The sequence below is a fragment of the Nicotiana tomentosiformis genome, chromosome 12, assembly GCF_000390325.3.
Source record: "Nicotiana tomentosiformis chromosome 12, ASM39032v3, whole genome shotgun sequence".
Taxonomy (NCBI): domain Eukaryota; kingdom Viridiplantae; phylum Streptophyta; class Magnoliopsida; order Solanales; family Solanaceae; genus Nicotiana; species Nicotiana tomentosiformis.
Window position 1 is genome coordinate 9714353 of NC_090823.1, and position 23836 is coordinate 9738188.

At 35.5% G+C, this 23836-nt stretch overlaps 2 protein-coding genes across 2 annotated transcripts; both read left to right on the forward strand.

Annotated features, from left to right (window-relative positions):
- The first annotated feature begins 5932 nt into the window (after nt 1-5932).
- Nucleotides 5933-15270, forward strand: LOC104109729 (probable ADP-ribosylation factor GTPase-activating protein AGD8). Its single transcript, XM_070192126.1, has 7 exons — nt 5933-6335; nt 6546-6664; nt 9561-9987; nt 10147-10413; nt 11538-11660; nt 14717-14815; nt 14911-15270. Exons 1-7 carry the CDS (start codon nt 6267-6269, stop codon nt 15016-15018), a joined length of 1212 nt encoding a protein of 403 aa, XP_070048227.1. The 5' UTR covers nt 5933-6266; the 3' UTR covers nt 15019-15270.
- A 1386-nt stretch (nt 15271-16656) lies between these two features.
- On the forward strand, nt 16657-23323 carry LOC104109720 (ubiquitin carboxyl-terminal hydrolase 20-like). Its single transcript, XM_070191853.1, has 8 exons — nt 16657-17529; nt 19780-19900; nt 20058-20168; nt 20703-20875; nt 21296-21634; nt 21758-21880; nt 22064-22553; nt 22705-23323. The coding sequence occupies exons 1-8, from the start codon at nt 17122-17124 to the stop codon at nt 22929-22931; spliced, it is 1992 nt and encodes a 663-aa protein (XP_070047954.1). The 5' UTR covers nt 16657-17121; the 3' UTR covers nt 22932-23323.
- Nucleotides 23324-23836: the final 513 nt, after the last annotated feature.

Here is a 23836-nt window from a genome sequence, read left to right on the forward strand (position 1 = left end):
CAACTGGGCAGTCTTTGTTTTTCTTCTTCGCGAACGCAGAGTCCCTTTCTCTGCGTTCGCGATGCACAAAACACCTGGGCAGAATATGAAGTCCTTTATTCCGAGGGTTTGCCATTTTCATCATTTTTGGAGTTCTAGAGCTCGGTTTTGAACGATTATTTGTGGGATTTTCAAGCAAATCGATTGGGTAAGTATTCTTCACCTATAATTTATTATATTCCGTGATTTTATCTTTGTTTTTATCATTTAATTTGTGTTTTGAGTTGAGGAAAATAATGATTTTTGAAGAAAAAAAATTCCAAAATGAAAAATCATGATTTGAGGGATGAAATGGTATCGGAATTTGATAATTTTTATATGATTGGACTCATATCGGAATGAGTGTTCAAAATTTGTCGGGTTCCGAGGTGCGGGCCCGGGGGTCGACTTTTAGACCGATTTTTAGATTTTGATAAAGATTGAGACTTTATAATTCGGAATAGTCTCTTATGAGTTTTATTTGTGCTTTGAAGTTATTTTGATTAGATTTGAGCCGCCCGGAGGTCATTTCACCCGAGAAGTTTATTTTTGAGTATAAGTCCGTCTTTTTTGAGGTAAGTATCTTGCCTAACCTTATTTGGGGGGGGGAGAGGGGATTTTTCCTTTTGATTTGAGTCTTCTATGTTGATTTTAGTCCATGTACGCGAGGTGACGAGTACGTGCTCAGACTTATTTGTGGAAAGTTGGCTTTTTAGGATTCTTAGGTCCTTACATTCACCGAGTATGAAGTTGTTCATGACGTGATTAAGTCCCTATTTATTAGTTTCACCTCTAACTTCTTTAATTAGAATTAATTGCTTTAGGATTCACTTTTATTGCCTATTTGACTCTTATATGACTTAACTGAAGATTTTACCTCCTCTGTTGTCATGCTATCTTTTCATAACTGCTTATCTTTATTTGAAATTAATATTATTTCATCCTATAATTATTCAGTCTTAATTGAAGTTATGATTATTTTTCCGCTGCTTATCCTTAATTGAATTGTTGAATATCCTTTGTAATTTTCTCAATCTTAAAAGAAGTTTAGATATCTTATATCTCAGTCGACTTATTTTATTTGGAATTATTTGACTCGTGTTAGCTTCCATGTTGTTGAGGTGTATATTGCGGGATTGTTGCTACACATTAGTTTTCCCTTGTTGAGATGTTCTCTTTACGCCTAGCATTCCAGACTATGGTTATTCCTTGTGACTTGGTTCTACATTTTCTTGTGATTTAAAAGTTCTTGAGTTAATTTACTTATCGTACTTTATATTATTGCCATTGTTGTTGTTGTATTTGTTGCGGTGATGCACGAGGTTTCTGCCGTGCGGTTGTTATCATTGTGATGTACGAGGTTTCTGCCGTGCGGTTGTTGTTATGGGGTTGCACAAAGTTTCTGCCGTGCTATTATTACTATTGATATTTACACATGCGGCGTGACAAGGTGGGATATATATATATATATATATATTTTTTTTTTTATGGGTTGCGCATGTTGCGAGACAAGGTGGGAACATTGTTATGTACGTGTGGCGAGACAAGTCGGGCACTTACTTTATTATTGCATACGTGGCGAGACAAGGTGGGCTGTGTCAGGGATTGATTTATGATGATTTGTGGCTTGGGGACATTCTTGTTATTGATATTTGTGAAGTGGTATACGTACCTGTGTGAGCTTTATCTTGTGAAAGCTGTGAGAAAATATTCTACGTGTTGTCCGTTCTTTTTCCTTATGCTTATTTGGTGATATAGACTATGGTAGGACACTTGCATGAGCATACACGTAGTTAAGCACTCTTATCGGATAAGAGGTGTTCTTGATATTGTTGAGTATAGATGGTCACCCTTGTTTACTTGCCTTCTATGTGAGAATGGCTCTATTGGTACGTGAGTCGTCAGTGCGGTTATGAGGTGTTATAAGGGCACATGATGCCAAGTGTTAGGGTTCAGGTATTGAGACCCGTGAGTTGTGAATTGTCCGAGGTTTGGTACCTCGTGGAGTTGTTGGCAAAAACCTGATGTAAAAGCGGTTGTAGTTGCTGAGTTATTACTTGTCCTTGTTGTATTTGTGATTCCGAATTTAGGTTGGGTTCCATTCATTTTTCTGTATCATTTTCATGATATTTCGCTGACACTGGTTGTTTCCTTCCTTATTGCCATTACTGTACCGTGAGCCATATTGCATAGTCTTTACGCAAACATCATACTTTTGTTGCTCTTATATTTGTAGCTGTTTAGTTTATTAGACCAGTGAGTGTCTTGACTGTTCCTCGTCACTACTCCACCGAGGTTAGTCTTGATACTTACTGGGCACCATTGTGGTGTGCTCATGCTACTTTTCTGCACATTATTTTGTGCAGATCCAGGTAATTGTTTGTTAGCTAGCTGTGTGGACTGTTGCTGCGGAGACTCAAGGTAAACCTGCCGCTGTATTCGCAGGTTTCGGAGTCACCTTTAAGTTTTTGTTTTGCATTATTTATTCTTATTTATCGACAGTTGTATTTAGAAGTTTTCTAGCAAATACTTTGTAGAGCTTATGACTTGTGCTACCGATTTTGGGAATAGTAAGAGATTTCTATTTAACTTGTTAGATGTTATTTAAATAATGTTGTTTCAATTAATGATTAGGCTTACCTAGTCCCTAAGATTAGGTGTCATCACGATACCAAACGGAGGGAAAAATTGGGTCGTGACAGTTAGTTAATAATATTGGATTATAATTGAGTATTTCAATCAGATTACATATTTGTGAGATGAAATTATAGGATTTGGGCCTCAGGATTTCAAAATAAAAATTTGAAATTTGGAGGTCGAGTTGATGTCGGAATTTGGTAAAATTGGTATGGTTGGACTCGTGGTTGAATGAGTATTCATATTTTATAACTTTTGTCGGGTTTCGAGTCATGGACTCCACAGGCAATTTTTGAGTTAAATTTTGGGGTTTTTTTTTGAAAAAAATATGTATTTTCATATGGAATTAATTTCTATAATTTGTAGTGATTGAATCGAATTAATTGTAAATAGATTCGAGCCGATCAGAGTGAGAAAAACATGGAAAAAGCATTCTTATTAACTGATTGAGCTTGGCTTGAAGTAAGTGACTAGTCTAACTTTGTGTGGGGGAAATTCTCTTAGGATTTGGTACTGTTGTAATAATTTGTGATATGTAAATGTCGTGTACGTGAGGTGACGGGTGCGTACACATGCTGATTATGAAAAAATTCGGTTATTGCTGATTTGTCATCTTTTAAAATACATTAACTGAGTTGCCTTAGCATTTATAGTGATCATGTCTAGTCTAGTATCACATATCTACGTGCCTTAACTCTTACGAGCAATATGTGCAACATGCTTAACTGAATTACCTCTTTTCCTTGATTTGATTTAAATATTTAACTGTAAGATTTATTGCTGAAAATTTATTGTTCCTCCGACTATCTGCTGCATATTTACTTTGGGACTACGAGGCGGCTCGTCGGGAGATCGCCTGTACCGCATATTTACTTTTGGAACTATGAGGCGGTTCCTCAGGAGATTCCCTGTACCGCATATTTACTTTTGGGATTACGAGGCGGTTCCTCGAGAGATCCCATGTACTGCATATTTACTTTTGGGACTACGAGACAGTTCCTCGGGAGACCCCCTGTACTGCATATTTACTTTTAGAACTATGAGGCGGTACCTTGGGAGCGCCCCTGTTGTTTACCTCTATTTGTTGTGTTGTTCACTTCTCAGTCATTTCGTTATATTATTATATCATCTGTCTTACTTTTCTATTATTTTCAGTAGGGCATGACCTGACCTTGTCACTACTCTACCGAGGTTAGACTTGACACTTACTGGGTACCGTTGTGGTGTACTCATACTACTCTTCTGCACATCTTTTTGTGCATATCCAAGTACTTCTTACCGGCCCATATATCAGTGAGCTACATATGAGCGGAGACTTCAAGGTATATCTGCCAGCGTCCGCACACCTCGGAGTCCCTCCTCTATCGTTATCATGTTATTTTCCTTAGTTTAGTAGACTCTAATGTATAGAGATATTAGTATTTCTCTTATAAGTTTATGACTTATTTCTACCAGATTTTGGGAGATTGTAGTTCTTTGACTTATAATTTTTATTTATTACAAGTATTGAGGTTTGAGTTTCAGACTCTTTATTATGTTATTCCGCAATTTATTAGGCTTATACTAAGTATCATCACGATATTCTATGGAGTATGAATTTGGATCGTGACATCAGCTTTATGAGAAGTTCACGTTATATCTTTCCCAAAATGTTAACATGACACACAAAGCTGTTATGGGAAGTAAAAAATAGTTAGTTTTCGTTTAATTTATACTTTCTTTAGTTCAAGTTTGATTCACAAGTTATTATTATTATAGTAACTTTTAAGTGGTATATCTAAATTGAAAATGAATTATTGTAACATTCAATTAAAGCAAAGCTCAACTCAAACAGGTAAATAAAATGATCTGCTTTCTTTTTCTTCTAACGTTTTTGTAGGCAGTTTGCCTTTTGTTTTATTAGAATATAGAATTAAAAAATTTCAAAGATATAACTTTAGGAGTATAAAATAGCTCACAGATCCGAGTAATGCAAAGCATTTGCCTTTTTATACATGAAACAAAACAAAATAAAAAAGAAGCTGAGGTTACAATTGGTAGAAAACTATTTATATCTCTTTTACGGAAGTAAAAATAAAATTCAATAAAATAAGAAATCATAATAGAATAGAAATATAAACAAGCAAAGTACTTTTGTAAAATTCTCTTAAAAATGCTTTTAGAAAATATAAGTAATTAAAATATATTTTTGAATCAAATCGGACTTAGAATTAAAAAATTCCTATTTAAATGAGAGCGACACAAGGAAACTAAGAAGATACATTGTATAAATTGATGAAAAGAATAAATTTTAGTTTAGATCTTAACATAAATTTCATATTCAAACTCTTTTATAATCTATCAATTGTAGGTAATTTTAATACAGTCATATACTCTTGGTTTGAATAAAAAATATTTTTTTGATTCATCTAAATGTAGAATTTGGGATGCATGATTATGTATTTAGACAAAGAAAGAACGCTCTCGCTAAAACGAAATTTTTTTGTAGATTAATATATTGCAGTAACTTAATTATTTACTTTTGCAATAATAATCTATCTTTCTTAATATGTCAAAAACAATTCCTATATAGTATTTCTTATTGACTGAAGTAATCGAATAATTTCCATTTTGCTCATGAGAAAATAAAGGTCTTGTATAAGTTAGCTGGCCTTGTTTCTGTCTTTTTAAAATAAATTTAAGAATATATATATTTAAAAAAATTTAAAAATTCCTAAAATATTCAAGGGTTGTGTGCTCTTGCTACAACTAAAAAGTAAGAGCAATAACTTGTAAAATTAAAATAGTAAAATTATAAAACTAGAATTGGTTAATATATTGACTGAGATAGTTTAGGACTTATATGTGATTGAGTTTCTTCAATTATTAAGTTAGTTAAAGAGGATAAATAATCATCATTTTTATAAATTTACAAAAAAATTAACTTTTATTTTATATTCAAAAGCAATATTTAATATGATGTTCATGTTACTTTTAGGTGATTGTATTCATTAAGATGAGGTAAACGGGTGCCTTGAGATTAGTTTATTTGAAAAGTACTTTTGAGCAACGATTAATATTTGGTCAAACTTTAAAAATTGTTATTAAGTTATTTTTCTTAAAAGTACTTTAAAAAAGTATTTTTGAAGAATTTTTTTTTTCTGCTTCTACAAAACTGCTTCTACTTCTACTTAAAAATAGCTTGCCAAATATTTAAGTTTTAAAAAAATATAATTTGTTTTAAAAAAAAAAATGCTTTTAAGTTGGAGAAGTCGAGCAGCCAATTTCGTATTTGCCTTTACTTTATTTGTTTCCAAACCAAACGACCCCTAATTTCTTTTTCCACTTTTTCCCATTTGTTAACAGGTAGCGGTCAGAGATATTTCTCTCTGCTTTTGTGTGTTTCCTCTCTGTTTTCTCATTTCTGTACGTTCCCTGAGGAGGCTTTTCTCTCTCTCTCTCTCTCTCTCTCTCTCTCTCTCTTAACACATCCTCCTCCTCTCGGAACTTCATTCACTCACTCTCTCTCTCTCTCTCTCTCTCTCTCTCTCTCTCTTAACACATCCTCCTCCTCTCGGAACTTCATTCACTCTCTCTCTCTCTCTATATATATATTTTCTCTCTCAACAGCCATGTCTTCCGATAACTTCACCGACAAAAACGCCGTCTTCCGCAAGCTCAAAGCCAAGCCGGACAACAAGGTTTGCATCTTAATTCATCGAATTTTGTTTTTGATTTGATCGAAAAATTATGTTTTTTGAATTTTTATCTATTTTCTCGCGTGTTTTTTCGTTTGAATCGATTGAAAATTGCGAGATCTGATTTAGATCTAGTGTTTGTGCTGAGTAGATTGTAGTTTCTGAGCGATCTAAGTCAGCTTTTACCTTTTTTTTTTTTTTGAATTTTATCAGATGTGTTTTGATTGCAATGCGAAGAATCCTACGTGGGCGTCGGTTACGTATGGGATCTTCTTGTGTATTGATTGTTCGGCGACGCATCGTAGCCTTGGTGTTCACATCAGTTTTGTTAGGTACGATTTAAAGTTTGATTTTTTACTCGTCTTCGTTTTTGGATTCATGAGCTGATTTTTAGCTTGATAATTTGTTTTCATGATGAGTGGATTTTGTTCGGAGTTCTATAAGGCATGGTTTTTGGTTTTATAAATATATCGAAAAAATGATTAGAAATGTTGAAATCAATAGAATCAACAGGTTCGAAGCCGTGACTTCTGCCTTATAAATAAGTGGCTGATTTAAAATGTGGACTGAGGTAAGTTCGGACCCGCTGTCTTGAGTAGGGGCAGATGTACTGTTCGGGGTACGGGTTTGGTAGAACTCAGAAGTTTTGGCCTAAGCCATGTATGTTTCCTAAGAATTTCACTTAATATGAATAGATTATTAATTTAGAACCCATTAACTCATAATTGCCTAAACCCCGCACCTTTAAACTTCAAATCATGGATCCGCCTATGGTCTTGAACTCAAGTTATATGTTGTTGAAATTTATTTAAAAATATGTAGTTATAATAGGAGTAGTGGGGTGCAATGGTATTCTACTTGATTCTAAATCCTGAATTCGTCTCTGTTTATTGGACGCTGAAATTTTAATTTTTTGCTGCGTTCCTTACGAGGTGCTTTAGGCAATGGTCTTTGATACAAGGGAACAGATTCTATACTGTGAAAAGAATTATGCTAATGATGAAAGCATTTTAAAGATCTAATTATGTGGCATGGTCCCGGGCCCTAAACTCCTCCTAATTGTAGAATATGTGGACGTTGAGCGCGCCATTGGGCTAGATGCAGTGAAATCCATTGGTTTCTCAACTATCTTGCTTTGTTTTCTCTCCTTGATATGTGGTTTTTAGGGTTACATGTGGTCCAAGTTTTTGGTGGTAGTTGATAGATATGTATTGCTCCTATTGCTCAATATTGCAATTACAGTCAGACCTCTCTATAACATCCCTATATAACAACACTTCACTATAAAAGCCAAGCTTTTCCGGAATGTTATGTTATAATATATGTTCTATATAACAACACTTAGTTATAACATCCAAAAATATTCGGAACAAACGAGGCTGTTATAGAGAGGTTTGACTCCTGAGCACGTATCAAAAGATTGCATCTTTTGATGAATATGTGTCCGACAATCTTGATTATGGATTAAGCTTAATCTTATGCTCCGTATTCGATCATTGATGCAAACGATAAATTTTGAACAAGAAATGGTCAACACCACATGATTTCCTTTTATGGCAGATATTGGTGCGCATACCCCTTTTCGAGAAAGACTATTGATATATGACCTCTTCGAAGCTACAACCAGTATGCGAATATGGACGATCTAGTATGAATCCCATATGTGTTTCTTATACAATACCATTCCCGCAGTTTCTGGTTCGAAACCATTATCTTCATCCCATATGTGCCACAACAGCTTCATTTTGCCCAACAATTGGTATGACCACCTTAAGAGACTTTATGTGTTTGCACCAAGGGCTTTGGTTTAGCGGTAAGAGCGCAATGTTTGATGTGTGGATTAGGCGCATGCCACAGGTTTTGAATCCTGTAGCGGAAAAAAGTTTGGTGTTTAAGTGGAGAAGGGTAGAAGGTGGCCCCTTTATCTACCGAGTTCCGAACCGTGCACCATTGGCACTTGTGAATTTTTTGATTATTAGAGAAATGGAGAGATTTTTCTTGTGTTACTTGCAGTGTCCTACCTAATTACCTATCATGGTTAACAAAACCGACAAAGTGAGCCATCATAATCTGGCTACTTTTATTCTTAACACATTTTCTTCCATCTCATTGAAAAATCCATATTCTTTCTTTGGAGGAGGGTGTGAATGAAGCCTTCTCTTTTCATCCACTACTAGTTCTTCACATTTTTTCCGATGACGGTGGTGTCGGGGCCAGTTTGAATGCTCCTTAATTATTCTACCGGGTACCTGGTTACCTCCCACTAGCACATGTACCAGGTGGACTCTGTCTACCTAGGCTTGGGCGTATGTGAAGAAATCACCTATTGGTTTTTTGGCTTCACTAGGATTTGAATATGAGACTTCATGATTCTCTTCCTACTTCATTGACCCCTAGGTCACACCCTTGGGTGCATGCTAGTTCTTCATATTATATAATGTCACTGCTATTTTTTTCAAATGACACTGCCAATGGGATGAATCTAAGAGAGGAAGAACAGAAAAGTAAGCCGAGGAAGAACGGAAAAGGACGAGGAAGAATAGAAAAGGAGAAGTTCTAAATGGCCATGTCAGACTTCTTGGCTGACATGCGTTCTTTTTATAACAACCGGCATGACCACTGCATCACACTTTGGGCCTCGTCAGTTCCATTGTTGCTCATCTCACCTCACCATGGTAGCTGGACCTTCCTACCTCTAACAATCAGCATGTCAGTATGTTAGTCAAGCGAAGACAATAATAGCATTTTATTACCTTATGAAAAAATGATGACAACAATGGCATGGTTAGTGATTAATCTATACATTGTTAAACCTAACCTGATCATTTGATTGATTATGAGAACAATTGGCCATCGGAGATTATGGAAGGCCATGAAGGCTAGATTTTGAGGTATTTTTGTGGGTCGGCTTGCTTCAAAAGAGAAAAGAGGGTGGGTGGGGGTTGGGGGTGGGGTTTGAAAGGCAGAAGTGGAATGTAGAGTTTGAATGCATGTATCTGTTAGTATGTGTTAGAGATAGAGAGGGGTGATAATATTGCTTTGCATTTCCTTTATCATGGTTGAGATGTTCATTATGGGCCGAGAGTTATCTTCTGACCCACCCCCTTTTCGTTTGTAATGTTTTGAGGTGGGAATGGGTATGGCCAACCGGAAACAAATAAATTCTGCATTTTCTTTGTTATTTTGGCATTACTAACTGTCAGTTCTCTGATGAATTGATTCTTGCAGATCGACAAATTTAGATTCATGGTCTCCAGAGCAGTTAAAGATGATGTACTTTGGTGGAAACAACCGTGCTCAAGTTTTTTTCAAGCAGCACGGATGGACGGATGGCGGCAAGGTTGAAGCCAAGTATACCTCCAGGGCTGCTGAATTGTATAAACAATTACTATCAAAAGAAGTTGCTAAAAGTAAAGCGGAGGATGCAGGTTTGCCAGCATCGCCTTTTGCCTCTCAGGCTGTGCAGAGTACGAATGGATTTTCTGATGTTAAGACTAGTGAAGCTCCAAAAGAAACCTCATCATTTAAGGAAGAAACTCCTGCTTCGCCCAAAGCATCACAATCAGTTGTTACTACTTCAATTAGGAAACCTATAGGTGCAAAGAAATCTGGGAAGCCAGGTGGTGGACTTGGAGCTCGGAAACTTACTAAAAAGGTATTCTTAGTCTTATGAGCTAGAGAAATGGTTGCAGGGTATAAATTGCATATTCTGAAATGAAGACTTATATGTGCGGTTTAGAGTAAGCTGTTTAACAAATTTGCTCCACCAATTTGGAATTTATTAATTGATTAAGCATCTTTTACCGGTGTACAGCCAAGTGAAAGTCTCTACGACCAGAAGCCTGAAGAACCGCCTGTTCAAGTTTCTTCCTCCAATTCTACAAGTAATGCATCAACTGTTGGTTCATCATTCGCATCTCGCTTTGAGTACACAGACAATGTCCAACCCGCTGAGATGAGTTCTGGAGGCCCTCGTGTTCTTAACCATGTATCCCCTCCAATGTCCTCCAGCTTTTTTTCGGACTACGGAATGGACAGCGGTTTCACAAAGAAGACAAGTTCAAATTCGTCAAAAGTTCAAGTGAGTTTGTATTCTAGTTTTGTTTTCAATCATATGAGGATTCTAATGAACTGTTACAGTTGAACTTAAATGTTGACATGATTATATGTGAGATATGAAGAAAGTGGTGTCGGACTTAGTTACAAGGTAAAGATATAAGCTTCATTTTTCACCTTAATATCACCAGGAATATTAGTTCCTTGGTACGACTATACCTTTTTCACGTCCTATTACCTAGTATACACATTTGATCTATCTGAAGCAGGCTTGAGTTTTTCTGAACCTGCATAAGTGCTATATCCAAGATGAGCAATTTAATGTATACAATTAAAAAAAGGGCAGCATGTTGCACTAAGCTCCTGCTATGCTTGGGTCAGGAAAGGACCGGACCGCATTGGGTCTGATGTACGCAGTCGCCTTACCTTGCATTTATACAAAAGGCTGTTTCCATGGTTTGAACCCATGAGGTCATGGCAGCAACATTTATTGTTGCGCGGAGGTTTCCCTTCCATTGAGCTTCTGAAAGATTGGGGGTAGTGATTTGTGAAAGATTTACTGCTTTATGATCCTATTCCAGCATCCTGCACTGTGAATAATTACAAGGATTGTCACTGAATTGAAAAAAAATTGTTTCCCTTGGATCTTTGGATGCTTCTCGACGGTCTATTTGCTTTTCTTTTTTTCTTTTTAAATGAAACTACCCATTACCACTCTTGAAATACTTATTGCCCCACTCCCTTCCCCACTGAAGAAACATTTTCATTAGGTTAACCCAAATCGCTAGTGTCTCTACCTTTTTAGTCATTCAAGAAAAAGTAAATGTTCATCCTAAACATTACCAGTGCAAGTTTCAAGTGTCTGCTTACTAATGAAAAAGAAAAAGAAACAACTTTTGGATGTTTTCTTTTTGAAATATAGGTTGCCTGGAATATTCTTTGTTGTTTTTAAACCTCATCTTGTGCTGGATTTGTCCTTTAATTTGTGATTTACTGCTCTCACTCAGTTCTTCTTTTGCTCCTGATAGACGAGTTGACTGCTTTGCCTAAGTTATTTCTGTAGTCTTCAAGTTTTCTTTTCTCTCTTCTCCTTTATCATCTTCACTGGCCGTGTTTATTTCACTGTAACTCACATCCTATTTTAATCAGATTGAGGAAACTGATGAAGCAAGGAAGAAGTTTTCTAATGCAAAAGCCATTTCATCTGCCCAATTCTTTGGTGATAAGAGCAAAGCTGAAATGGAAGCCTCAGTTTCTCTGCAGAAGTTCTCGGTATGCTTGCTTATTGTAGTTAACATGCCCATATTTTTAGGGGCCTTGCTGGTTTTTCAGTCAGCATGCAAACAATGAAAAACCCTCTCCCTTCCCTCATTCATTATGATAGTTAGGGTCTTGTCCTACTAATTAGAAATAACTATTATCGCAACAACATTATGCCCCATGTTCTCCTTTTTTCTTCCCATTCCCTTTTGTCCTTTAATGCACTGTACTTCTTCCCATGCTATCATTTTGCTGGGTTTTTTTTTTTTGATGAAGTAAGAGAATTTCATTAAAGGCATCAAGAAGATGCATAGCAAAAGAGAGTACAAGTAAATAGAGTGTGTCTGCTCATAAACATAACAAAAAGAAACCTATGTTAAAACTAAGGAGCAGACACAGTCCAAAAAATGATCACAACTAGATACAGGTGCCTGATTAAGCCAAGTAAAAAGGTTAAATAAACATTTAGCTTTAAGAGCATGATTTGGATTTGATATCCCATCAAAACATCTGCTATTCCTTTCAGTCCATATACACCAGAAAATAGAAGCGGGGACCAAAAGTCAAGTTTTTTTGATGGATTTGCCAACTCTCCAAGAGCACCAGCTTTCGTAGGCCTCTTTAATACTATTAGGCATGACCCAGGCTAGTCCAAAAATTGAGAAGAACATACTCCACAAATCTGCTGCAACTGCACAATGGAGAAAAAGATGCCTCACACTCTCTGCCTTCATCTGACACGTAGCACCTATTCACAATGTAGATGTTCCTCCGACTTAGATTATCTTGAGTGAGACATGCTTCATATAAGGTTATCCAAGTGAAGCCAATTACTTTAGGTGGAAGTTTATAGTTCTCCAGATGAGTTTCCATGGCCAGTTGTCAATCTACTCCTTGTTTGAGCACAAATGTACATAACCTTTCTTGACAGTGAATATCCCATCATGTTGGCCATTCCATAATAGTCTGTCTCTCCTGAGGTTTGATTGTGACCCCTGCTAGCTTAGATTGAAGCTCCAGATAGTCATTTAGCTCCCAGTCCTGTAAGTTTCTCCCTGTCTGTAGGTCCCATGAGTTGTTGTGCCATATTTGACCCACTGTGGAGTTTTGATTGCTAGCTATGAGATATAAATTTGGGTAGTCTTCTTTCAGAGTCTGGTTCCCTAACCACTTATCCTTCTAGAATGATACATGCGCTCCATTCCCTAACTTTATTGAACAATTGAGCTGGAATTCACCCCATAGGCTTGAGATATGCTTCCAGGGACCAGTGCCATGTGGTAATCTGCTCTGTTTGGTGCACCATTGACTCAGCACCCCATACTTTGCCATGATCACATCTTTCCACATCCCAATGTTCTCCATGTTGTACCTCCAATGCCACTTAATTAGCATGCTCTTGTTGTGCAATTTTAAGTCTTTTATGCCCAACCCTCCATGCTCCTTTGGCAAAATCACTCTTGGCCATTTCACCAGATGAAATTTGTTGTTTTGACTATTTCCTCCCCACAGAAAGTTTCTATTAATTTTGTCTAACCTTTTCTGCACCCTGGCTGGTATAGGAAATAGGGACATGAAGTATGTTGGTATGCTGTCCAGGACACTGTTAATGGGTGTTGTTCTGCCCCCAAGTGAAAGATACTGCATTTGCCAAGTTTCAAGCTTTGTTTCAAATTTCTCTACTATCCCATTCCAGATATCTGGTGACTTGACTTTGGCTCCAAGTGGTAGACCCAAATATGTTGTGGAAAAAGATCCCACATTGCAACCCATTAGCTCTGCTAGCTCCTCCATATTTGGTAAATAGTGCTCTTAAATCTGTTCATGTGGAGGCCGGATATAGCTTCAAAAATCATGAGTGTGAGGTTAAGATAGAGCACCTGCGACCTATCAGCTCCACAGAAAATAAGTGTGTCATATGCATACAAGAGATGGGAGACACTAATTCAGCTCCCAACAGAACTTTCCACCTTGAAACCCTCCAACCAGTGTATTTGGTTTGCTTTGTCAAGCATTTCGCTAAGGCCTTACATTGCCAAAATGAACAAAAAGGATGAGAGGATTCCGTTGACAAGAACTGAATACTTCACAGTGGTTACACAAAACTTGATCCACCTGATCCAACCTGCACCAAACCCCATCTTCCTAATTATATTGAATAGGTAAGACCAGTTTAGCTGGTCAAAGGCCTTTTCAATAGCAAGTTTGAAAAGGAGACCTGGCTGCCCTGATTTCTGCCTCCAGTCTAGTACCTCATTAGCAATTAGTGCAGCATCAGTGATTTGTCTTGTTTTGATGAATGCATTTTGATGCCCTGAGACAAGCTTCCCAATCACTCTTTTCAGTCTTTCTGCCAGGATTTTGGAGGCAATCTTGTAACTTAAAAAGAGACTGTTCAACAGTTACTGTGAGAGCCTTCTACAATGGAACTTATTAATTACCAGTACTTGGGTTGCAGAACCACATTTATCTGTATGTTGAAGATACCTTATCGATGCTGTTTACTGAGGCGTAGATTGAAGGATATATACGATGGATAATTTTTGAAATTCCATTCATGGAGATAATGGTGAAGACCATTTGCCATAACTTGAGATAATGGTGTCTAGCTGACCTCTTGTTTGTTCGCTTCATAATTGCTTATGTTCATTTGCATAACAAGTTATCTACTGGTCCGACGTACTGTGGAATAGTTTACCCCTCAGGTGTTTTTAATACTTAATCTCATTTTGAAGGAGCTTGTAATAGCTACTTCAGCAAATGAATATGATTTGTAAGCTAAAATGATCCGCACAGCTGATAGCATTAGTCCTAATCTGATTATTTACCTGTTACATTTGCCTGTCGGGTTGCTTCCGCTAGTGCTTATTGTATATTTACTTCGTCAAAAAAAACTTTGTGCTTATTTTGTATTTTGTCTGACCCATGTCTGAAGAATCCTTTAGTGTCAATTTCTAAACGAGTGCAACTATATTACTTGAGCTTGACCTGAAAAGCGATAAGTTCACCTAGAAATGTATGAGTCCAACTCGTGCTCCTAAAAATGTGTTCTGCTATCTATTCCTCAGGGTTCAAGTGCCATTTCAAGTGCAGACCTTTTTGGTAACGATGATAGAGCAGATTTGGACCTCACTGCTGGTGATCTCATTAACCGGCTCTCTTTCCAGGTATAGAAGCAATAATAACACAAATGTAAACGCTTTTCAATTCCCATAAGCAAATTTTGAACGGATTGCTCTTTCGTTTGTCTCTATGTTTTCAGGCACAGCAGGACATCTCCTCTCTGAAAAATATTGCTGGAGAAACTGGAAAGAAACTTGGCTCCTTGGCAGCAACCTTAATGTCCGACTTTCAAGACAGAATCCTGTGAGGAAGTCACCTTGTGTTTAAAGTCGAGATTTGTATGAATTTTTTTCAGAAAATGAAAATAAGAGTAGAACTCATAGGTTTTTGAGGAAGCTGGTCTTGTCTTATTAAAAATTTCGTTATGTATGTTTTTCTTTTTCTTTATTTAGTTCTTGATAAGGTTCATAGAGCTTTGTTAAACATTTTACTGTGTACTAGACTGCGTCCGAGTTGTGAAATCAGCGAATTGTAAACTAGTGAAAACTATTTCTCTTTATCAGCCTGGCATATTTATAGCATGTTCGGCCAAGCATCTTTTTGGGCCAAAAGTGCTTTGTTTTTGGGCCAAAAATTGAGGTGTTTGGCCCAGCTTTTGTAAGGAAAAAAAGTGCTTTTGAGGAGAAACAGAATCATTGTTTGAGAAACAGAAAAAAATAGTTTCTCTCCAAGAACACTTTTTTGAGAAGCACTTTTGAGAAAAATACGCTTAGAAGCAGTTTTCAAAAGATTGGTCAAACACCAATTATTGCTTAAAAGTGCTTTTTAAATTAATTAGTCTGTTTCTTCCTCAAAATACTTTTTAAAAAAGTACTTTTGAGAAAAGCACTTCTCAAAATAAGCTGATTTTAGAAACTTGGCCAAACAGGCTATTACTCCTACCACAGTCGCCAGCCAAGTATATTGTAATTCCAGTTTCTTGATGCTAGAGGTCAGATTGTGATAGCTTCATTCAACTTCAATCAAGTTTGGGCTGGTAATCAAATTTTAATGATTTAACTGTCACAAAATCAAAGCAAGCTTAAACAACTTATTTGTGTTTGGTTACACTGTAAATATTATCCGTTTGCACTTGGTGAAAGCCTTGATTTTAATCTTAACGGATACCACTACCACAAGCAACCGCTGTCAATCCCTACCATACCAACTATTTCCACCATCACAATAATTACTTTGGCAAACCACCACGACCCAACAACAACCAACCCAGTATAGTCTCATAAGTGAGCTCCGGGAAAGATAGATAGTACGCAGATTTTACCCCTACTGTGAATGTAGAGATAATCATTTCCAGTATACCCTTACCCCTACAATGAATGTAGAGAAGTTGTTTTCAGTAGACGCTCGACACGAGGAAAAATGAGACAAACCACCACGACCAACATTATCAAATATACTGCCATCATCATTGGTCATCGCTACCACTATAACCAAACACCTTCGTCATTACAACCACCATCGACAACCATTACCATCATCACCAAGTACTAGCACCAACCACCTTCGTTATTACAATAACACCAACTCCGCGAGCCACTACCGCCAAATCTACATACATTGCCATCAACTACAACCACCAAAAACTATCACTTTACAACCTAATATTATTTTTCGAGTACAACATCTTAACATATGTATCAGATTTAGATATTTTAATTTTACCAAAACAAAGATGGCCCCTTTAAGCTAGTTTTCTCTTTGTGAAACATTTGAAAGGCACAAAAAAATAATTACTTCTCTTTCTTTGTCCCATTTTATCCGATATCAAAATATTTTAAGATTTATTAAAATAAGAAATATTAGACATAAATTAAAACGGAGGAAGAATAACTTTACCATTTGGAGCAATATACTATTGTTTTATATTTCACAAAATATGGAAAAAGAAAATTACATTAGGCAAGTTTACTCCCGCTGTTTCTCTCATTGGCTACATAAAGGTCCCTCCAATTGACTGAAATGTCGGTTCAACTTTCCCTCCCTTTTCAAAACCCTCCAATTATCAAATCCACTTCGATTTCCCTCCATTCTTCAAATCCATAACTACCAAATTTGTCTTTCCCTTTCATAGATTACAACAATCTAAGTTCAAATCCCATCTCAAATCTTCAAAAAAACGTACCTTCAAAACCCAATTTTTGATTTCTTTTCCAAAGAAAACCCCTTTTCTCTCAGTTTTTCAACACCCATTTCGTAAAAAAGCCTAAAGATTCATTCTTTACCATTAAAATTAGCCGATTTTCACAAAATCTTAGCTGGGTCACCCCCAATCATACCCTTCAAAAACCCTAGTTTTTAACCCCAAAGTTTCAAGAAAATCCTATTTTTTCTCTGTTTGTTTGACATTTCAATGGAAACCCATCTCGTGGAAAGCCTAAAGATTCAACCTTTACCTGTTAATTCAGTTGAATTTCAAAAAACCTTAGATGGGTCATCCCCAAATTCGCCGAATCAAGCTCAGCAAAGTGATGAATTGGAAAAAGATGGTGACGTTTTGGCAGAAGAAGATTCCAGAAGAGTTGAGAATGAAAATGAGGAGAATTTGGATTTGGACTCTAATTGGGCTGATTCTTGGGCCAAAGTTACTGATTCAAGCCCATTGGACTCGCAATGGTCTGTTGATACTGCTGATTATGGGCCTTCGTCTTCAGAAATTAAGCCATTGGACTCAGTTGGGCCCGAATGGAATTTTCAAAGAGATGAGGAAACTAAGCCTGAAATCTCTGATCTGCCCTTTGAGAATCAGACTTTTAAGCTGGTAAGAACTTTGTCAATTGGTCAATTTACTCAGACACATATATTATTTTAGATTAAGCAGTTGTATGGATTGTTATTTAAGTTAATTCTTCTATAGTTTAATACTAATTTTTCTATTTCAATTTATGTAAACCTATTTGATTGACTACATAGATTAAGAAAGAAAGTAATTTTGAACATGCCATAAAATTTGTGTGATTACTAATCTTAGTGTATTCACAGTCACGTCTCATTGAGAATTTATTTTTAAAATTGTTTCAATATTCTATTAAAATTTAAGTTTAAGTTATCTAATAAAAGTGTAAGTTTATAAAAATAATGAATGTTGATCCTAAACTTAGCAATAAAGAACTCGCCCCATAAAACTGCTCAATCATCAGTTAAAAAGTAGATTTGAAGTGTATTCATATAATCATTACAATGGTGTTTAAAATATATATTTTTCAACATACACATTTTAAGATTTTTATTGAGTTGTAAAATAGAATTATAGTTAAGTAATTAAAGTTATTCATTAGTAACATTTTAGCGAAACACTACTTGAGTCCAACTGATTTGATATTATCTCACTTAATTTACGAATAATGTTGTTGATATATTTTCTCTTTTATCATTTGAATGACTTTGTAACAAAAACAATGTTACTGTTAATGCGATGTTTATCATGAATGTCAACCACTTGCTCGTACTCATAATTAATAAGCATTATAAATCACCCAACATTAAAGGACATGATTTAATAAGGTAAACAAAATTTTGTTGATTTAAAAGTCATAAATATTATTAAAATAAGAAAATGACTCAGTAATTCTTATCGTTTATCACATTTGAATATTCGGCTTTATTCAACTCTTGATTAGTATGTAAACAATACTTGTGGCACTCAAGTTATTTATAATCTAAATATACTTAAAAATTCATATAATCTATTCATATCATTAAAAATTCATAATTTTCATGTAATAATTATATTATTAAAAGATATTCATGCATTTTCCTGTGAAAATATAACAAAAATAAAACACATGACATTTAAACAATAATCCAGTTTAGTTTTGCTAAGTGGTTGAGTTTTCTATTCTCATTACTCCATAAATATAGTTTTGTCATTTGTTCTAATTATTGAGTTTAGATTAAATTATTATGCAAAAATTGATAAATAAAAAATATTTTAATATGAAACTAATTGAAATTTAATAGTATAAAAATATGATAGAGTTCATATATATAGGTCAAAGGTAAACTAGAAGGAATTAAACACTTAAGTGCCGCAATACATTCCTCATAATCTGATTGAACAAATGTGATTCAAAAAGTTAAACCTCTAAACTAATGATAGAACAAATTACAGATAAAATTAGTTTTGTCGCCACTATTTTACCCAATTTTACGGAAGAATCTCTTAGCAAAATATGCCATACTTGACTAACATCATAAGTTTTTCTTCATTTTATTTTATTGTACGGTGATAATAAAGTCTTGATCAATTTTTAGTCCTATATTAGGACTTTTTACATAGTTCAAATAAGAAATACTTTAAGAACCAAAATTTAGGTGATCTTAAATTTTTTAAATATTAGGAAACTAATTAAATTACAATTCTATCCAATATAATTTTTTTAAAGAAAAGAAAAACAGAATTTATATTGGATAATTATAATTTAATTGTTTTTCTAATATTTAGGGTTTACATTTTTAAGCTTAAAAAGGTGAATGATTATTTTGCTAAGGGGCTTCGTGCATTTAATATAATATTGACGTAGATATAAATTCTCATTAACGGTAAAATGTGAAGTCTAAATTAAATTATTTCTAAATCTAGAAAGGTGTCATGGACTAAAAAATAAATAGATTGAAACGGAGGGAGTATTTATTAAGATAAATTAGGCATTACTCTATTTGTATGACATCTCGATCAATGGATTACATTTCAATCTCAAGCTAATTGGTGGTCGGTTATATAAACTCATTATAGTTGTTTCGTTTTGTTCACGCCTATTTTATTTCAATACTAAATAGTTTGTCTGTTAAGGCAAATTAGTGGTTCTTGTATGTATAAAACATTTCAATCAATTAACACATTATCAAACTAGTTGGTTCGGCTATATGAATTCTTTTCATCATTCCTCTTATCAAGTCTTATTTTTTTTCCAAACTAAATACTTATGTCTATTCAGGATCAAACAAAATCTCATTTATGCTCCTCTGAACTCACTGTTTTTCTTCTCCTTTTGTTATTGGCTGTTATTAGGGTGCTGGACTTGCTAATTTAGGCAACACATGCTTTCTAAATGCGGTTTTGCAATCTTTCATTCACACAGTGCCTTTGCTTCAGCTCCTTACGTCGAATGATCATACATCCCCATGTGATAGTAAGGACTAACACAGAATTTGCCTTTGTTTTAAGCTGCTTTGAGTTATTTCAGTGTATTTGATTAAAAACGTTTCTGTTTTTTAATTTGGAGTGGCTTTTTCTTTGTTTATTATCAATGCTGATTATCATTTCTTGTTTATGTATATTGGTTGCAGGTTACCTTAGAGGATTCTGCGTATTTTATGCTTTTAGGGAGCTTATTGATCTTTCATTGGCTTCTGGGGGTGGTGTTGTCTCGCCGTGGAAACTTGTTGACAATTTAAACCGTATCCTTTCTCATGTCTTGTTTGACATTTAATAAAATATTTCCTTCTAGCATACAAGAGCGGAGCTAGAAGTCTGTAGGTGGGTTCGGCCGAATGCAATAGCTTTTGCTCAAATAATATATTTGTGTTAAGAAATTCATTACATATGTACAAATATTAAATTTAGAATCCAATTATTAACACTTGAGGTCGTCGTTCTAAAATCCAGAATCCATAGAGTTGAAATCCTAGCTCCATACATGCAGATGTATATCTATTTCACTGCTTAGATGTTTGCTACTCTGATGTTTTTTGTTATGTTATTTCATTGTGCTTGTGCATGCTTTCCAATTTCTTCTAAGAGCTATGCTCTTTACCAGATTATAAGAAATTGGCTTGACTTTTGTTATAGTACTGTAGATTATGATACGTTCAAGTTTCTCTTTCTTTTCCTTTTTCACAATAATTGAAAAAGCCGGCTTGTGTGCTTCATGCCTTTGAAGCAACATTGTACCTAGTATTTCTTTGTAGTCCTTAACTTAGTGAAAATATTAGATTTTTCATCCAGTTTTCATAGGTTCCAACAAGAAGACGCTCATGAATTCCTCCAATGTTTTCTGGATAGACTTGAAAGCTGTTGTAATGATTCAGGGCCGAAAGACAGGGCAGCACCATCGGAAAGTGACAACATTGTGAAGCAGGCCTTTGGTGGTCGCCTTGTCAGCAAAGTAAGCATACAAGATTACTATCTTATTCTTTTTTTTTTATTGCTTTGAAAATAAAATGAATAGATTAAATAGATTTTCATACATTTAAAATTGCATCTGCATGCACTGGCATACACATGAATTTTTGTAAGCGGTGAATATTTGAAAAGGCGAACAAATGAATAAATCACTGTAACGGCACCAATATTTTATTTATATTTATTTTTTATAGATACAATAGATCCTTGTGGTCTGGCCCTTCCTTGGCCCGCGCATAGCGGGAGCTTAGTGCACCGGGCTTCCCAATTTATAGATACATATTACGAAAAAATATCGACGAAGCTGTGTCATGTGCCTACGCCCCTGTTTGCATGTATGTTCTCTGGGTATGTAGCTTGCGAATATGGAATTAATAATGTTTATGTCTTTCTTAAACTGCAGCTACGCTGTTGCAATTGTGGTCACTGCTCCGACACTTATGAGCCTCTAATTGATCTAAGTTTGGAGATCAAGGATGTTGACAGTTTACCCGAAGCTTTGGAGTCTTTCACAAAAATTGAGAAAATTGATGATCCAGAGATAAAGTTTTCATGTGAAAAATGTAAGGAACAAGTGCCAATCGAGAAGCAGCTTGTGCTCGATAAGGCCCCTTCTGTCGCTGCCTTCCATTTGAAGAGATTTGAAAATGATGGTTCTTTTGTTGAGAAGGTTGACAAACATGTTTCATTTCCACTGGAATTGGACTTGCTTCCTTATACTGATAGCAACCAAATTGCTAATGTGAGTATCTGTTACTTATGTGAACCTACTCTAGGAGTTGGCCTTATTTTTTGATAGAGGAATTTAAGTTGTTCTATGTGTGCAGTAACATGATATTAGTCTAATTTTCCCTTATCTCAACAGGAAGAAATGAAGTACGATCTTTATGCAGTTATAGTGCATAGCGGGTTTTCATCCTGTTCAGGGCATTATTACAGCTTCATTCGTTCTGCACCAGATGAATGGTACAAATTTGATGACTCAGAGGTACATAGCAGGAAACGATGTTCTGCAGTTAGTGTCTTAGCATAGGACTAATCCGTAGATTGTGTAAAATTTCTGAATATTTATGGGGGATGACTAATCCATAGATTTTTGGCGTAGGAGTTAGGACTAATCCATATAAGCATTTATGACAACTAACTTGATATTTTTATTTGATTGTCATAGGTATTTCGGGTTCAAGAAGATCTTGTTTTGGAAGAGGAGGCATATATTATGTTCTATGCAAAGAGAGGCACTCCGTGGTTTTCAGATTTTGTCGAAATGAAAAAGCCCTTCATAGATCCGTCCATATTTAATACTTCTCCAAAGTCTGTTCTAGATAATGTGGATGCTATCTCCATAGCTTCTCCGCGCATGCCAAATAGTCTCACTTGCGATGTCAGTGAATCCAATAATGCTGCAGATGAAGCATCTCCTAAACCTGATCTCGAAAAGATTGAGGATAGTGAATCGAAGGATACTGAGCAGACGTCTACTCCAGGACTAGCTGGTGCAAGGAAATCTCTGGATTCTCATGTAGATGAAGTGTTTTTACCTTCAATGCATGAAGAAAACTATACTCGAGAGGTTGGTGTGACCAAAAGAAGTGCAACTCTTACTCCCAAGACACCGTCTAGATCTCCAAGTCCAGAGATATACCGAGATGATCCCTCTGGTAAACTCATCTTCTACTTTTAGGAGTCGTTTGGTCGATCATATTGGCATAATTAATTTCAGCATAATAGAAATGCCCCTTTTTATTTGAGAGTCCACTGCCTTACTAAATAGAAAAAGAATAGTGCTAAATAACTGATTTGTATTCGCAGAAAACACTTACGCCATTCCTCGTGGCCATCTAGCATTAGCAGATCAGATTTCTTGCAAGCATCAATCGCAGAAGGATCAAGAGCGGGACTTGGAAAGAAAGCAGGCGTTTTCTCTGATTAAGAAACGAATTCCAGGGTCAAGAGGTCAACAATTAATGGCTGCCATGCGTGGCTCACGCAGTGAAGGTTCCGTGAACAAGAAAAGGAGAAAACTGCAAGTAGTTTAGTTGATGATACTGGTTCAGCTAATCGCCGTAGGTCCAGCTTTGGTTCTGTGTTACATCCTGTAACGGCGGGTAGTTGCAGATGAGTAAGTTGTAACTGGAAAATTTGAACTGAAAGAATAGTCTTTTTGATTTAAAACTACAGGGGTAGTGTATCTTGAACTGGTTAGGGTCAAAAGGGTAGCCCGGTGTGTTAAGCTCCCACTATGCACTGGTCCAGAGAAGGGCCGGACCACAAGGGTCTATTGAACTGGCTAGGGTAGTTTTTGGATATTCAGCTGTTTAGTTTTGTTATTTAACCATGTATAGTACAGACTACAGAGTGAGAATTCATGTTTTTTTCTGAGAGTTCAGAAGATTAACATACATATAATGAAGGATTAGGATTTTGTTTATCCAGTTTTCTTTGGGGTCCAAAAGAAAGTATAAATAACTTTTAATTTAATGTTTTGTTTATATAGTATTAAGATTGATTAGTATTTTATTTGAGTTTTGTATTTTCTTAAATCTTCAATAAAGTTAAAATTTATGCATTTAGATGTTAATGGAACAGATAGTCATCTAATGTGTATTTAGATTTAGATGTTTTAATATTGAAAGAACGGGATCCACCCAAGGTGAGCAAATTCCCCCTAAAATTCGTGAGAAGCTAAAATTGCTGCAAAATAAAATTGTTGTAATGGAGCTTCAAGCTCATAACCATAAATTATGGGGAGGACAAGGTTGTTACTTATTAATTGTTGCCTGTTGTATTGTATCGTATTGTTATTTTAAATATAATATTTATTTTGATTGTTAATTATTTTTTTTCTATTATTTCATTAAATCCGTTGTTATGTAACAATGAAAAATGCACTCTATGGAACGATACAAACAATACAATCTATTCAAACATTATATGCATAAAA

What these genes read in the sequence shown, in the direction of transcription:
- LOC104109729 (XM_070192126.1), top strand. Translation starts at nt 6,267, where the DNA reads ATGTCTTCCGATAACTTCACCGACAAAAACGCCGTCTTCCGCAAGCTC. An exon ending in CTCGGAAACTTACTAAAAAG is followed by an intron (nt 9,988 to 10,146) that starts GTATTCTTAGTC and finishes ACCGGTGTACAG; the next exon opens with CCAAGTGAAAGTCTCTACGA. An exon ending in TTTCTCTGCAGAAGTTCTCG is followed by an intron (nt 11,661 to 14,716) that starts GTATGCTTGCTT and finishes TCTATTCCTCAG; the next exon opens with GGTTCAAGTGCCATTTCAAG.
- LOC104109720 (XM_070191853.1), top strand. Translation starts at nt 17,122, where the DNA reads ATGGAAACCCATCTCGTGGAAAGCCTAAAGATTCAACCTTTACCTGTT. An exon ending in GTGGTCGCCTTGTCAGCAAA is followed by an intron (nt 20,876 to 21,295) that starts GTAAGCATACAA and finishes CTTAAACTGCAG; the next exon opens with CTACGCTGTTGCAATTGTGG. An exon ending in ACAAATTTGATGACTCAGAG is followed by an intron (nt 21,881 to 22,063) that starts GTACATAGCAGG and finishes TGATTGTCATAG; the next exon opens with GTATTTCGGGTTCAAGAAGA.